This window comes from Ursus americanus, chromosome 20 (assembly GCF_024610735.1).
Source record: "Ursus americanus isolate L20-20 chromosome 20, mUrsAme1.1.p, whole genome shotgun sequence".
NCBI classification, from domain to species: Eukaryota; Metazoa; Chordata; class Mammalia; order Carnivora; family Ursidae; genus Ursus; species Ursus americanus.
The window spans coordinates 35,742,648-35,758,353 of NC_142146.1; the positions used below are offsets into that span (position 1 = coordinate 35,742,648).

General features: G+C 38.6%; 1 protein-coding gene across 1 annotated transcript in view; it reads right to left on the reverse strand.

Annotated features, from left to right (window-relative positions):
* The window catches only part of COPB2 (coat protein complex I subunit beta 2), a 32,589-nt gene that overhangs the window by 900 nt on the left and 15,983 nt on the right, over window positions 1-15,706 (reverse strand). Inside the window, exons 7-21 of the mRNA XM_045791873.2 lie at window positions 15,529-15,628; window positions 14,751-14,893; window positions 14,320-14,519; window positions 12,376-12,486; window positions 10,592-10,680; window positions 10,403-10,509; window positions 9,169-9,312; window positions 8,194-8,324; window positions 7,784-7,991; window positions 3,593-3,703; window positions 2,398-2,612; window positions 892-984; window positions 619-799; window positions 388-456; window positions 165-236 (exon numbers count right to left, since the gene is read on the reverse strand). Coding sequence (XP_045647829.1) covers window positions 165-236; window positions 388-456; window positions 619-799; window positions 892-984; window positions 2,398-2,612; window positions 3,593-3,703; window positions 7,784-7,991; window positions 8,194-8,324; window positions 9,169-9,312; window positions 10,403-10,509; window positions 10,592-10,680; window positions 12,376-12,486; window positions 14,320-14,519; window positions 14,751-14,893; window positions 15,529-15,628 — 1,974 coding nt within the window. The remainder of the gene's footprint in view (window positions 1-164; window positions 237-387; window positions 457-618; window positions 800-891; window positions 985-2,397; window positions 2,613-3,592; window positions 3,704-7,783; window positions 7,992-8,193; window positions 8,325-9,168; window positions 9,313-10,402; window positions 10,510-10,591; window positions 10,681-12,375; window positions 12,487-14,319; window positions 14,520-14,750; window positions 14,894-15,528; window positions 15,629-15,706) is intronic.

Below are 15,706 nucleotides of genomic sequence, written 5' to 3' on the forward strand. Positions count from 1 at the left end.
CCAAAGCAGTAATCAAAGGGGGCATTTTCTCATTTCAAAGCCCCTGCTCTGAAAGTGATGACATCACTTGAAATGCAGAGGCCTGCCCATCCTGGAACAATTCATGGGGAGGAATGAGTGAGCCTGCTGGGGTTCCCACAGGAAGATGGGTATGATTTCTGTACCTTTTCTTCTTTGTTGGCTGTGTGGGAGGCCACAATAACTGGAGTAGGAGAAGCAGGTTTCCCATCAAGTTCCTGAAAGCCCAAGTGGAGACACAGATAAAGATGAAGGAATTTGTTCAGGTAATTTCCCCCGAAGGGAAGGCTGTTCAGGATTAGGAAGTGGGAGATGGTACTGAAAATGAACAAATCTTAACCAGATGATCTCATGCAATACTCTACTGACCTGCTGAGGTGCAGATCTTGAGGGCTGAAAGCCTTTTGCCTCTTCCATAACATTTCTTTCTTCATTTGGCTATCAGAATAAAGCAATGATAAAATATTCTGAAGTCACAATTCACCTATGAACTTGACTCAAATCCCAGATGTTAGCTCTTAATCCAACAATAATGTAAAGTATGAATGCACTTCTGCCCTCTAGTCACAATAAGTGAGGTCTGGATGCCTGGCGACTCACCGTGACAAGTGGGTATTGCTTGGCTGGCCACAGATCAGCATGTGTCTCCTTCACCCATTCTTCCACAACAAAGGCTTCTTTTAATCCAGGAAAAAGGTTTTCATACTCTGTTGGATCAGCAAGGGATTCTGCTGCTTTCTGATTAACTTTTGAAAGATTTTCTCTCCAGAGTTTCACCACCCTATTGTAGAGATCATGGAGCCAAAGGGAGACTGAGTGAGTGTGCTCTAGTTTTTATCTGCAACGTTTGTTCCTAAAACTAAAAGTCTGTACCTTGAAACCTGACTGGGTAAGTAAGTCCGGGCCAGGAAGGCAGCTTCTGGCAGTCGGCCAGTTCTAATCAAGAGTTCCAGGCAAGCATCAAGCCTAAACATTAAAAAGGAGAGGCACGATCAATTGCCGAGAATAGACAAATGTAGATTTAGTGTTGCAAAGTCAGTATTCTTTCCCCAACTTCCATACATACACTTCATTTCTGTCACTGAGCCATTTACTTGTCATCACCCGTGTGTTTACATAATCAATGGACTCCATGAGCATGAAGGGTAGCACAGGTTTGTGACCATTTTCAATGTCCTGATAACTTGTTTTAACAACTCCTAAGACTAAGGGGGGGTTTTCAAGACCAGCTAAGGCAGTTTAGACAAGCACATTTTAAAGGCTTTAAGGAGATACAGGACCAGAAACTCCGTTTCACAAGTGGGATCATTGAGGGCAGTGTCTCCAACGGGGGCTGTGCTGGACAATCCAGTGATGCCCAGCCAGAAAATGTCCTAGTGTCTGTTTTCTAAACTTCAGGTTTTTTTTTTTTCTAAGTTTGATAAAGTAGATAATGTGTTTTAGAATTCACAGGTTCTTTGGGGGGAAAAAAAAACAGGGTTTTGGGTTTTAGAAAGGCAATATAAATATAGTACATACACTACACATTACCTAACATCCTCGGCATCAAATAAAAGTCATAAACATTAATATTCTGCAATAACACATGAATACTAAATGTGATAAAAACTAGTGGCATAAAAGCAACTAGTGAAAGTACTTCTGAGTTCAGGTTTTGCTAATCTTTAGTTATAGGAGACTATTTTCAGGACATTTTTTGGCTTTTAGATTATGGACCTATTCCTACAAGTATACAAGTTTATAAATACATATATTACAGATACACACTGGGGTACACTAAGTTTTTATGATAAAGTGTGAGGTTTAAAAAAGTCACTAGGGGAAGATTATTAAACACTTTTGTGTTTTATTTCATATGGTCAATTAATGTTGAGATGATTTGGTTTGCACTAACTGCTAGACTTTCAGAAGTGTATTTTTATGCTCTACAATTAGACTCAATTCTAGAAGTACCTGACATCCTCAGCCCCATTTTTCCTTGCCAGGGATAGGTCAGAATTACCTAATTTGGGTAAAACTACCTGCCATTTGGGTACTATGGGAGCAGCACAACAGCTTCCTGCTGTGGTAAAATAAAATGGCTCAGCCAGGGAGAGGCAGGGCTTTTGAGAAAGGGGTTTAACATTTCTCTTAGTCCAACCCTCTCAGAACAGCTCACTTTGCTCATTTAGACCACGTGTGAAGAACATCCCTTGCTGAAGGGGAATGCCACCAAGGGAGCACTGTCCTCTGACTGCCCCCACTAGCCAGGGCCTAGGCCAGAACTCTGTCCTTTCTCTTTCCAGGTTCATTCTTCCTCTCAAAACCACCCTCAAAGTCGGTGTAGAAATCAGTGTTTTAAATTACTATGCCCACCTCTCTTAGACCTTGGATACTTACTTGCCCTGTAAAAAGTAGCTCATGAATGCCACGTTATTCTTGCCGTCTCTCTCCGCACCCTCTGCTAGTTTGTTCACCATACTAGCATTTCCGGAGGCAGTGGCCAAGAGCAACAGACCCCCATAATCCTGTGCGTGGTGCAGGCACTCCTGGGCAAGGCCAAACTGACATTTACTGATGGCAAGTTCGGCAAGTTGTTTCCACTTTTGTTCTGACTGTAAGAAAGTTTCCAAGTTAAAACATCTATGGAAATAAACATCTGAATTTTCAACATCAACACTCTTCTGTTAACCTGAGTATTACCGTGCCGACAATGGGAGATATTTCATACATATACCGAGCTGTGCCTATTAAGTTGGTTCTATCAATCAAAATAAGAATGGAATGACAAAATGTGTAATGAGAAAATGGAAGTTATTCACATATACAAAATTAATTCAATCACAAATCAATTTTAATGATGCATGAATAATCATCAACCCATTATATTTTTATTTTGTAATTACACAGTAAAACTAAAAGTAATACTATCTAATTGGAGTTTTAAGGTAATTAGATTGCAGATATTTTTATGTGATTTAATACCATTTTTCGAAAGAGCAGAAAATTGTTTTTTATATCCTAAATATTTAACAATAACATTATCTGTCATTTGTAGCTTCTCAGAAATTAAAATGCTACACATTTGGATGATCTTAACAAAGCTGAAATTTATTTAGCACAGAATTATCAATAAATGCTAGACTTAAACCATAGCTGGGGACCCTCAATATAAAACAATTCATTAAAATGTCACTGAATTGTGTCAAAATATTAAAATCTTTCTTTAAAACCAACAATTTTCTCACTAGTTAGGCATACTGGCAAATTACTGCTCTGTCTACTCCTAGAGTTCCCAGACCACTACATCTATTATCTTACACCTTCTCATACAAAACAGATCTCATCTAAGCTACTGAAAACACTTTTTCTTAAACAAATCAAAATACTAAGAATGTATCTCCAATATAAACCATTTAATTTACATAAAGACTAACAAAATGCATTTTTAAATGATCAAAGAGAGGCAATAATCTCACCAAAGAGAGTTACTAATATGCATTTCAGAAAACTTTAATAAGAAACTTACACTAAACACAAAGAAGTATCTTCTAAACTTTGTATCAGTTATGAAAAATCATGACTTAGTACATACCTCTGCTTCTACTGCTAATTGGTATGCAATGTTCAGTTCTCCAAGCTGAAGAGCAAGTTCAAAGCGATGCTCTGGATCTGTGGATACTGTAAGAGCTTGCTGCTTAAAGCCCTAAACAGAATAGATGTAACCGTGTGTGTGTAGTCCGTATGTGTTTATATACAGTAAGCACACAAAGAAACCCCACTGCCTAAACCAAAGTAATAGATAACAAAATACTCTTTAATGAAAAGACAGAAAAATTAAGGAGTCATTAAATTAATTGGTAAGAAGCAACCAGTGACAAAATTCAGTCCCACAATACTGCTTTCTAAGCAGTAGGAGGTGACTGATGCTAGACACACTCATGTAAAACTAGTAAAAATCAGAAATGCAAAAGCAAACCAATGTCAAAAAGAAAACGATTTTGGAAAGCTGAGTGCACGAGAGCCATTTCAAAAAATGAAAGGCACAGTGGCGTAGACCTAGCTGTTCATAATCTACTCACTAAGCTGGGCTTAGAGATCATCTAGTCCAGTCCCTCAAAGAAAAGCAAGTCAAATGTAAAAGCTTCTTTCCAATTTTCCCTGATCTGAGGGTCAGTTAGCAAACATTTTGCTTGCAAGTCCTGACACGGATAGGGAACCATTACCCAGACTTTACTGTTGGTCTTATGTCCAGTTTATTCATCAGCAAGCATTCCGGAGGGCAGAAAATCTAAAACTGTCTTCCATGTTCCACTGGGCCATCAAAACAGGCTTTTAAACCAGCCGTTGTAATTATCAAATTACAGGGTACTGATGGGAGTCTGCACTATGGGCAAGTTCATCAGCTCTATGGATGTGGTGCGTTAGACAAAGCTCAGACTTCAAGAGACTTCACTGGAATGAGGGAGAATGCTCAGTTATGGGGTAGCCAAGATGGAGGAACTGGACAGCTTTCCAAGTTCTGTCCAGCTGGATCCTTCAGGAAGGCTGTATCATTAATGTTTAAAATGTTTTAACTTCCCAGACTATACAAGGTGCCCATTCTCAAATTCATCCATGAGTACAATGTAAACAAGGCATTCTGAATAATCTGCATTACTCCTTTCCTCTCATACCACTGGTGTAAATAATAAAAATCTAAGAACAGAGGATGTAAGATCTATGGAACGTGTCAGACATAGGCAAGGGCAAAGCAGATGAAATTAGGTGGACTAAATACACTTTTGTTTCCCCCCAATTCCCACTGAAATGACATAAAAGGGACCCTTTTTTTAGGGCATAAATTCCCAAGGACACAGAAAGGCAGAGGAGACCTCTATAACAAAATTTTGGAAGCTGGAAAACTGGTAGAGACATATAAACAGTTAAAACACTAATCCTAAATCAGGAGTGAGGACAGCATAGAAACAACTTCATTTACACATAAGAATCCCCAATGGCGCCTCATGGAAGGCAGTGCTAAAGTAAACAAAATTGCCTGAAAGTCTATGTAACAAGCTGGAAAGAAACAGATACTCCAGGTCTCCCACTCCTCTCCCCGCACACCTCGGGACACACAGCAGACAGGAAGTTTATTGCTTGAAGAGGGTAAACTAGGAGGTCTCCAGTCTGAGAGATACCCTACACACCTTTCCAAAGGAAAATAGGAAATTATAAGAATAGAGATTGAAACTAAATGAAATACTAGATACTGAGACACCAAGCTGTTTTCTACTCAACCCCCAGAATGATGCTGATTTAAGCCTAGTTTTACCCCTTGGGGTAGAAACTCTAAACAGCCCAAGAGGTAACACTACGATGTCAACTCCCTGCGGGCCATATGCCAGCTAGCACAGTGCCTGGTGCAATGTTAAGTGCTCATTAAATTCGTGAGATGAACATATGGACACGGAGAATCCCCAATCAAATGGCCCAGCCACATCCATGTTATAAAGTCCATACCCAACAAGACCATCCACAAATGCAGATCTTTGGATCTGCCTCTTATTAGACCTCCACTCTTAAATGAGGGCCCAAGGATCATCAGATGCATGAAGAAAATCTCTAACAGGAAAGAACGTGATCAAAATGAACAATTAACAGCAACTTGAAGGAAGCATACCATGAAGGGAAAAAACTCCCAAACAACAACAAAACCTATCATTCGGATTCTGAGAGAAATAAACTTTCATCCAAACACAAGAGTACGATTTTAAAAGTACAAATAACAAAAAGAGACTAGTGCAGGAGGCCTAACATTTGATCAATAGTTCCACAAAGACAGAATATAGAAAACGAAAGAAGGAAACCATCAGAGAAATGATTCAAGAAACTCTCTCAGAAACGAAGGACATGAGTGTCCAATTAAGAGAGTTCATCTAATACCCAACAAAATGAGTAACTGACCCCTACCCAGGCCCACCATCATCAATTTTAGTACAAGAGGGACAAGGTCCACAAAGCTTCCAGAGAGAAAAAACAGATCAGGTATCAAGAATGAGGAATATAAATGGCTTTGCATTTCAACAATAACTAGAAGCTAGAAGGCAATGGAACAATGCCTTCAAAATTTTGGGAGAAAATTACCTCCAACCTAGAATTCTGTATCTGTTAAATGGCCAAGGAAGGATGTTTTAGAGTAGAATGACGGCAATTTCAGATAATCAAGGTTACAAAAAATTTTACTATTAATAACCCTTCTCTCAGAAAACTCCATGCTCCAGCAAAATGAGGGAGTAAAGTAGGAAAGAAGATAGGGGACGTAGGAAACAATGGATCCAACTCAGAGGCAAAGGGAAGCCCCAACGTGAGGGTGAGGGGGGATATCCAGGAGAGCACAAACAGTACAGAAGCAGACTAAACATACTGAGAGATTTCAAGGAAATCTGGAGAGCCACCAGAATATAGGGAGAATTAATCATACGTACACAGAAAAATAAGCAAAGGAAAAAAGGACAATTATTAACTACAAGGAAAATGAACAACTGCAGGAAGGGAAAGCTGTAACATACTACATGGCTCAGCTGTAAGCAGTGTTTACACAGCCATAAAAATGTCAACACTGAAAACTGATTTAATCAAAATCATAATATAACTATACTGGGAGGATGAGGACAGGAAAGTAGCACGTATGCTGTAGAAGTAGGGGAGAAATAAAGGTAAACCGTCACCTCTATACAGTGGTAAGTCACAAGAGATGCCTAAAGCTAAGAAACAGCAATATGTTAGAGATGTAGAAATAAATACCAAGAGAATCAACCAAAAGAATAAAAGTGATTACATCTAGGAAGTAAGTACAAGAGAGGTAAGGGAGTGCAGTCGTTTTTCTTAAGCTTTGCAGAACTTTACACTTTGTGCACATACAAATTTCATTTTATAACACTCCATTCAGAAAAAGGCATATCACTAGTGGTGATTTTATATTATGTATATAATGTATATATATAATGTATATATATTATTTATATTATGTATATTTTACCGTAATAAAAAAAAGAAAAAAAGGCCTGCTAGCATAGAGAAGGAAAATGCAGGAGAGAAATGAAAATACTGACAATGGAAAGGAATTCTACAGAAAGAGAAGGCTGATGATTGCTTCAAACATTTAAAGAAGGTACTGAGTTGCAGCACTTTGGGTAGCTGAGTCAGTTGAGCATCTGGCTCTTGGTTTTGGCTCAGATCATGGTCTCAGGGTTGTGGGATTGAGCCCCACATCAGGCTCCGACTAAGTGTGGAGTCTGCTTAGGATTCTCTCTCTCCTCCCTCTCCCTCCCTATATGTGCACACTCTCTCTTTCAAATAAATAAATAAAATCTTTTTTTTTTTTTTTAAAGATTTTATTTATTTATTTGACAGAGATAGAGACAGCCAGCGAGAGAGGGAACACAAGCAAGGGGAGTGGGAGAGGAAGAAGCAGGCTCATAGCAGAGGAGCCTGATGTGGGGCTCGATCCCATAACGCCGGGATCACGCCCTGAGCCGAAGGCAGACGCTTAACCGCTGTGCCACCCAGGCGCCCCTCAAATAAATAAATAAAATCTTAAGGAAATAAAGGTACTATGGGCATTAATGAGAAGGAAGAGTCTAATAAATGACTTAAGTTTATAGAAAAAATTCCATTGCCATTAAGTGGCAATAAAGACATCGTTTTCAAACCCATACCAATACTCTCTTTAAATTGGTTAAAAAAAAAAAAAAAAAAAAAAAACCAAAAAGAAAACAAACAAAAAAACCCAAAAATCTCTTACCTGCTTTTCTAGAAAGTGTGCAACTCTGGTCCTCTGTTCTTTTGGAATGGTAGGAAGAACCTTATCAGCCATGCTGAAGTCCCTTCTCATGACAGCTGTCTGGTATTCCAGCACTGAAACCAGCAGAGAATAGCTAACGATGTTCAGTTCTTTATCCCCCAGATAAAGCCTGTTGTCTTTAGGAATATAGCCCAGGAGATACATTGTCCTATAACAGAAATAGAAACTAATTTAGGAGTAGGCCCAAATCAGTAGGTAAACACACACACAAAACCTACAGCCAACCTACTGAAACTATACACTGAAAAATCAAGCCTATCACTGCTATAAGCCAGCAATAAGTTTTGTTTAAAAAGTGTTAATTCTAAATTTAGGATGCCTGAGACAAAAGCAAAGCAATACTGAGTTACCTATCCAAGTGGGCAATGGTGACTATTTCTCCTCCAACATAATAATTTAATCTGTTCACAGAACTTGTGTAAATGAAGCAATCGCCTACCCACAGCCCTGTTTTCACAATTTCCTGAATCTCACCAAGAACCTGCAGAGAGAAAATAGTCTATTATTACCTTATTGAGTATTAGAAATCCTGTCAATAACAAAAACAATACGACTGGGGCTGATAAGGTAGAATAAGGAACACAAAGTAAAATCCTACTTCAAGAAAGAAAATATTTCCCTGGAATTTCTTCTTTCTCCATCTAAAAACAGATTCCTGGCTGAGTATATTTAGAATGTAGACTCTTACTGCTGCATCAAAGCTGTGATCTAGGGGCGCCTGGGTGGCACAGCAGTTAAGCGTCTGCCTTCGGCTCAGGGCGTGATCCCGGCGTTACGGGATCGAGCCCCACATCAGGCTCCTCCGCTATGAGCCTGCTTCTTCCTCTCCCACTCCCCCTGCTTGTGTTCCCTCTCTCGCTGGCTGTCTCTCTCTCTGTCAAATAAATAAATAAAATCTTTAAAAAAAAAAAAAGCTGTGATCTAAAAAGTGGTGATCTAAACTCACACACATGAAGATAGAAAAGGAAGTATTTCATATAATCTTCCAGGACCATCTCCACAACAGATGATTTAACTTTACCATTTGAGAGCTCATTTAAATCACTCTGGGTAAACTGTCTTAAGACCAAAACACCTTCTAATTTCCTTACTGAAAGATATCAAAGTGAATCTAAGATTTCCCAAAATCAAAGTACAAATTTCTTTTAAACATACATACTTTCAAACTGATCTTTCAGTCAAGACTTTAATTTTCACATTTCACTGCAATTCCTTAAATGTTTACTTTCCCCAAACCTAACTTAATAAAATATTAAAATCAGTGAAGTTCCGTTATACAGATATAAATCATTTAAAAACAAAGCGGAAGCGTGTTGGTCAATTACCTCAAAGGCATCTTCAATGCCGTCTTCAGTAACTCCCTCATGTGTTTCCTGTGCGGCCAAGACTTTTTCCGACAGATACTTGAGTATAAAAAATGACTCCTCGGTGGCAATACAGACCAGCTCTCCAGAATCAGACCAGAAAATCTACAACATACAAACAAAATGCAAAGTTCTGGATTTCTGAGTGGTATGATGAACTGCATACACTTTGTTTCTAACAAGATCTGTCTTCTTCTACTAGGATAATCAGTATGCATTTAACAATTTTACGTAGTGCATAGTGTGTATATACAGATATATATGTATTTGGAGGGTGGACAGGGCAGTGCCCACTATTTAGCCTAGAAATGGAAAGACCCAGGGAGACAGGAAGGAAAGCTGTCAGGAAACACTGCACGTGCTGTAACTTAGGAGCAGCAGCCTATTCCCTACTGCTCTGGAAAAGTGTTTTTCGGCCTTTTTTTTTTTTTTTTTTTTTTTTTTTACATTATCACCTCCACCCAAACACCCAGGAACCTTTTTAGACATTTTTTTCCTCACCTCCCCTATAAAATTTTAATACCACAGATACTATATATATACACACACATATGTAACACATACACATATGGTGTACATATAGACATAACGTATATATACTTATAAATATGCTTTACAGATAAAGTGAATTTTCTTCACCCTCAGTAACCAACCTTTGCCCCGTTGGGGTGCTAGTGCCCAGTGCGCACGCTGTAAAAGACACCACCGGGACCCTAGGGAGGTGGATTTGTCTCCAAAGAATTTTGTGACAATGAAAGCTGTCAAAGAAGCAGGTAGTTCCAAAGGCAGAAAACTCTGTCACTGGAGACATTTACCTGAAGTTTAAATAGCCATCATCAGGTAGAGTATGAAAAGGCTTTCCGAATGGTATGGGAGCTCCTAGGCCTTTCCAAGTCCAGAGCTCCCCGACTTCCTGTCTTCAAAGCATGCTCTTTATACTTTTGTCAAACACCATTTAAAATATGAATAGCACTTGGCATTTGTATAACTTTTGATGCTTTTCAAAACACCCAGTGTCTACTGCCTCATTCATATACCACAATTCTGATTTTCTAAGCAATCCTGAAGTAAATGGTACTGTGTCCAACACAATGGAACCAGGACAGCTGGATACAAGGACATTTCTTTGCCTCAGGGACCCAGAGCTCCTCACAAAGGTGCATGTTCCAAAAGTAACAATGGAGGGAAAACTCACATGTTTGGGCTGAATTTCAATTCTGCGTATGAGTTCTGTATTGTCCCAGTCATAGAAAGCTAAGCCATTTACAGATCTGACTCCCAATAAGAAGCCTCCGTAGATACCTAAAAAGAAAAAAAGATTTTGGTTTAGATGTTTCTGAGCCATTGCAAGTTTCTAAAATTGTCATAAATAAATAGCACTCACTTTCAGCTCCAAAATCTGGTTTAAATGACTTTTTTTCCTTAAAGTTCTTAAATATCTTTACAACACTGTTGCTCTCTCTTATTGCATATCTGGGGGGAAAGGAAGGAAAACATGGCATATTATATACCAATCCATACTTCCATCAAATGTTAGAAATATTTTCAAATATATTTGAGTAATGAATTATGGGTTCTACACTATTATACACGTTATTAGGGTTTACAAACTATTTTAGAACCTGAGAAAGACCCACCATCCCTCAAAAGGTGAGTGATTAAACCAACTATGGTATATTTGTGCAATGGAACACTACTCTGCAAAACAGGGGACCAATTACTGATTCACACAACAACATGGATGAATCTCAGAAACATTATGCAAGCAAAAGAACCGGACACAAGAGTGGATACGGCAGGACTCCATTTATATTAAACTCTGAAGACAAATCTAATCCACATGGTGACAAAAAGCAAATCAGTGTTTGTCTGGGGCCACGGAAATGACTGTTAAGGGAAAACAAAGGGATTTTCTGGGGATGATAGAAATGTTCTATGTCTTGATCGTGCTGGTGGTTATAGACTGTATACATTTGCCTAAATTCACTGAAATATACATTTAAAATAGTGCATTTAATTTTGTATAAATTACAACTCAATAAATATGACTTAAAAATAAAAATTTTTATAAGTGGCTCAGCCATTTTTGGCAACAATTTAGAACATTGTGTATATTTAGGCCTCTTGAAAAGAGGGGCTGTGGCTGTTGCTGGATAATCAAGAGTATTTATGAAAGTGATCTAAAGAGCATTCCTATCAAAATATGAAAGATGCTGAATAAGGTCTTAGCTGGATAAAGCTTAAAAAAAAAAAGCAAATTATCAAAACAGAGAGGTGTGTTAAGAGAGGTAAGGCAATCCATGAACTATAATTTTTTTAAAGATGATATAAAAGTACGTTTTAATATTTGGAACTGTGGATGTATGAATTTACTTAGGAAATTTATGAAAAGATCCAAACAAATTCTTATCTCTCAGTATATCTTACTGTTAAAAAATTCAAAAACATGTACCTTATATGCAAAACTGAGGCTCAGGTTACTCACTGTCGAGGGCAGGGGCAATACAAAATATGGAAGAAACAAAACTAAGAAAACTAAAGATGTACAGCTGTGTGGTCAGAAGAAACCAAAGCCCTGATATTTATTACATGCATCAAAAAGGAACCAAGAAGGAAGCACTCGGTAACTAGTATCTAGTATAAATAATTATAAAGAATTATAAATAATTAGCATCTAGTATGATAATTCAGAATTAAATGATTTTTCCTATATTTAATGAGAGTATTTTATGAATACTCTAAATTTAGATGAATTTAAGAATGGGGGTTGGGTAACATTACAGAAAATGAGTTTTAAAAAAAGATTCAGTGAAGTTTTCATCAAGATGACATCAGACCGCATTCTCTCCCAACTAGCTCAGGACCTAGCAGCACCTCAGGACACCAGGTCACTGGGAGAGCCTACTTTGTCTTGAGCCCATAAGCACCAGGCCCTGCCACAGGGTCTATCAAGTAAATGGGTGCTGGGCCCCCAGTTTAATGGGATTATTGGATGAGCCTGAGTGAGTTTGCTGAATACTGAATACAGAAAGGGCAGTGCTAGTGAGAACTGTCCTTAACATGGAGAAGCACAGCCAACACTGAGCCTTTGGAACATGTTTCATACAGCTGCACACAGATTACCCATCTGCAAGCAGGGCCAGCTGGATAGCATAAACCAAAACTTACTCTGAAGAATCATGGGCCCATGCAAACTCCTGGGCAGACCCAAAGCTCTTGTTTCTCAATGCCATGGCTGTGTAGATGATATACTCACCATCACCACACACCACAACAAACCTGGAAATTATGCAAGCCAGGGAGAGAAGTAGGATCAATGACATGGAGAAGTCATGAAACAATGCTTCGTCTTCATAATAAAATACTTCTAATAACAAATGCTACTTCAGTTGACTGTTATAACTGAATCTAGTATCTTTTAAAGTTACACATTTCTTCAAATACAGAGCTAGACATAAATATTCTACCCAACAAATACAAAATCATATGATGAAGATGGGGTTTTGCTGAAAATCTTACTGCAATGACCTTCTCTTATAAACAAAGGAGACTTGGGGCAGGAAGAATGGCTGGAGATGTATAGGGGCCAGGACTCTAATAATTCAACTAATTTTTTTAAGAGGGGAAGAGGCAGAGGGAGAATTTTAAGCAGACTCCACACCCAGTGTGGAGCCCAACATGGGGCTCAGTCTCGTAACCCTGAGATCATGACCTGAGCCAAAATCAAGAGTCAAGACACTTAACTGACTGAGCTACCCACGAGCCCCTCGACTGCTATTTGTTAAGCACCAAGATGCCTAGCACTTTGCTAATCACATTTACACCATAAGAAAGTGCTACTTTGGAGTCCAGGGACTGAGCCCCCGATCAAGCTCCCTGCTCAGTGGGGAGCCTATTTTTCCCTCTCCCTTTGCAGCTCCCCTTGCTTGTGCTCTCTCACTCTGTCAAATAAATAAATAAAAATCTTGGAAAAAAAAAGTGCTACTTTGTTGCAAGACTATCTTAATTTTTAAGTGGATCACTGAAAAGAATAGAAACACTCGTTTTTAATGACTGTTAAGTTTATCAAAATAAACAGAATATTTTAACATTTAAATTACTAAAAATAGAATGCTGCATAGTCAAGTAAAATTTTCTCAACAGATATAAAACAACTTTCTTTAAAATACTGGGACGCCTGGGTGGCTCAGCTGGTTAAACGTCTGCCTTCAGCTCAGGTCATGATCCCAGGGTCCTGGGACTGAGTCCTGCTTTGTGCTCCTTGCTCAGCAAGGATCCTGATTCTCCCTCTGCCTCTGTCTCTCCCTCTGCTTGTGCTCTCTCTCTCTGGCAAATAAATAATTAAAATCTTAAAAAAAGATACTATATTGGCTGCTATTAGATTGCCAATGGTAAAATGCAAAACTTAGAGCAAAAAAAAGTTTTATGATATTAAAGGAAAAAAATATATAATGCATTCTTAATCTTCCTAAGAAAATTATATTACAAGTAACTATGGATACCATTTACTGACCAAGTTAGCATACTTGATTTACACAGCTTGTCTTTTTCAATACTCAGCAAAGAATTACAAGATGCCCAGATCTACTGTAAAATAACTTTTAAAGGTGCACAGGTTTAAACTCATGCTTGAAACTCAAGATGCTTGGTGCTTTCTAAATCTTAAACAAAAATGATGGCTCAAATTACAGATAAGCAGCAGAATTATAACCAATCCCTCAATTTTTTCAAAGGACACATACTTAAGAGTCAGCTTTTCTTCCTAAGTTAGCAAGTATTTAGAGCACCTACTGAGTCTCAGGATAAGCCATGATACCTGCCCTCAAAGGAGCACAAGAACACAAACTCAGTACAATTAAAATGAATAAATACAGAACTATTTAATGGTTCAAAACTGTGTGGTGGGACAAAGCCAGAAAGGCAAATAGCTATCACTCTGCATGCGAACTCAATCAACCGGCATGCTGCCTGCAGCTGTGTTGAGGATTGTGAGACCAGGGCAGAAGCTCATGAGGAATGTCCACCAGAGAGTAAGAGTGGTATACGCTGTGGATATGCAAACTCTGTTCTAACATACACAGAAGCTCAGGAGAGATTCTGGTGATGGCTTACCGCCCGTTAGGATTGTGCTGGATAGTCTGGGGGTATATTTCACAACTGCCCATATCCTTGACGGCTAGTGGCAGTCTTTCTCCATCTTTAATTTCAGCATCTCCCATTGCTTTTAGGTTGGCCTGCTGGACTTCTGAATGCTTGGCCCAAATTATCTTTCCATTGGCATCCATGGACATGGCAGGTTCCTCCCGACCAAGCTGGAAGAATGACAAATGGCTTTTAGCAATAAAAAGGAAACAAAACCACAAAACAAACATTTTCTATTTTCATTTAACAGACAGGTCCTTTCTTCCACTTTAAATCTCCAGTGCTTAGTGAAAGAAGAGTCAGTTTAATAAAGCCGGTGACTTAGAAGATGACTGTACTAAAACACAAGGAAAAGTGCTTCCACTCTGTTCATTTACTCAGAGAGTGTAATGAGAGATTACCTTAACAATGATGCTCCCTTCGTCATAGCCCAAAGCCACACTGTTGGACCCTCTCAGACTGGCCACACACCACACCCTCTCCATTCCATAATTCAAAGTGCTCTCAAGGCGGTACGTGCTTGAATGCCAAATACGCACAGTTCCTAAAAAGAACAATGTGAATACTCCCTTTTAATTTGAACATCTAACAATGAACTGTGTCAGGTGAACGGGCCACAGGGAAGTCTTTTTTTTTATTAGCTTCCTGGCAGCTTAATTTTTTGATCTATAGTCTATAGGTGATTTTATAAAGCAACAAATAACACAAAATTGTGAGAAACCAAGAAATGTAATTTCCATGTAAAATAATGAGTTTCCTCAGCACAGTGCCTACTGTGTACCCGTAGATGCTTTATACACATGATCTTTTCTTTTTCACTATAATCCTATGAGGTGAATATGTCTGTTCCCATTTCATAATCTGCCCAAACCACAAATGCAAGTGGCAGCGCCTGAATGTGACCCCAGGTTTTCAGACTCCAAAGCACTGACAGGCTTTTTCACGTTTTTCTCTAGGACTTCTGGGTGTCCTCTTATTTAAGTAATAGTCAAAACACATTAGGATGATGATGATGACGAAGATAACAATGCCCCTTCACTCTCTTACAGCTCAAGTATTCTACTCTAAAAAAAACAGCAAAATTCTCAGAAACTTCCAATTACAATGCAGGGCACTACCTGGCTTAAATGTCCACTTAGTAATTACAAACACAGGAATAAACATACATTTCAAACTTACCATCTTCTGAACCTGTGATGATGATTGGCAACTCTGGATGAAAACTGGCACAAGACACATTTTGGGCATGTCCCTCCAGTGTCTGTACACAGGTTTTATTCTGTAATCAAGACACAGAAAATATTTTTTTTAGTGAAAAACAAGTAACTCATCCTTAATTTTTCCAGTGCAGAGATAA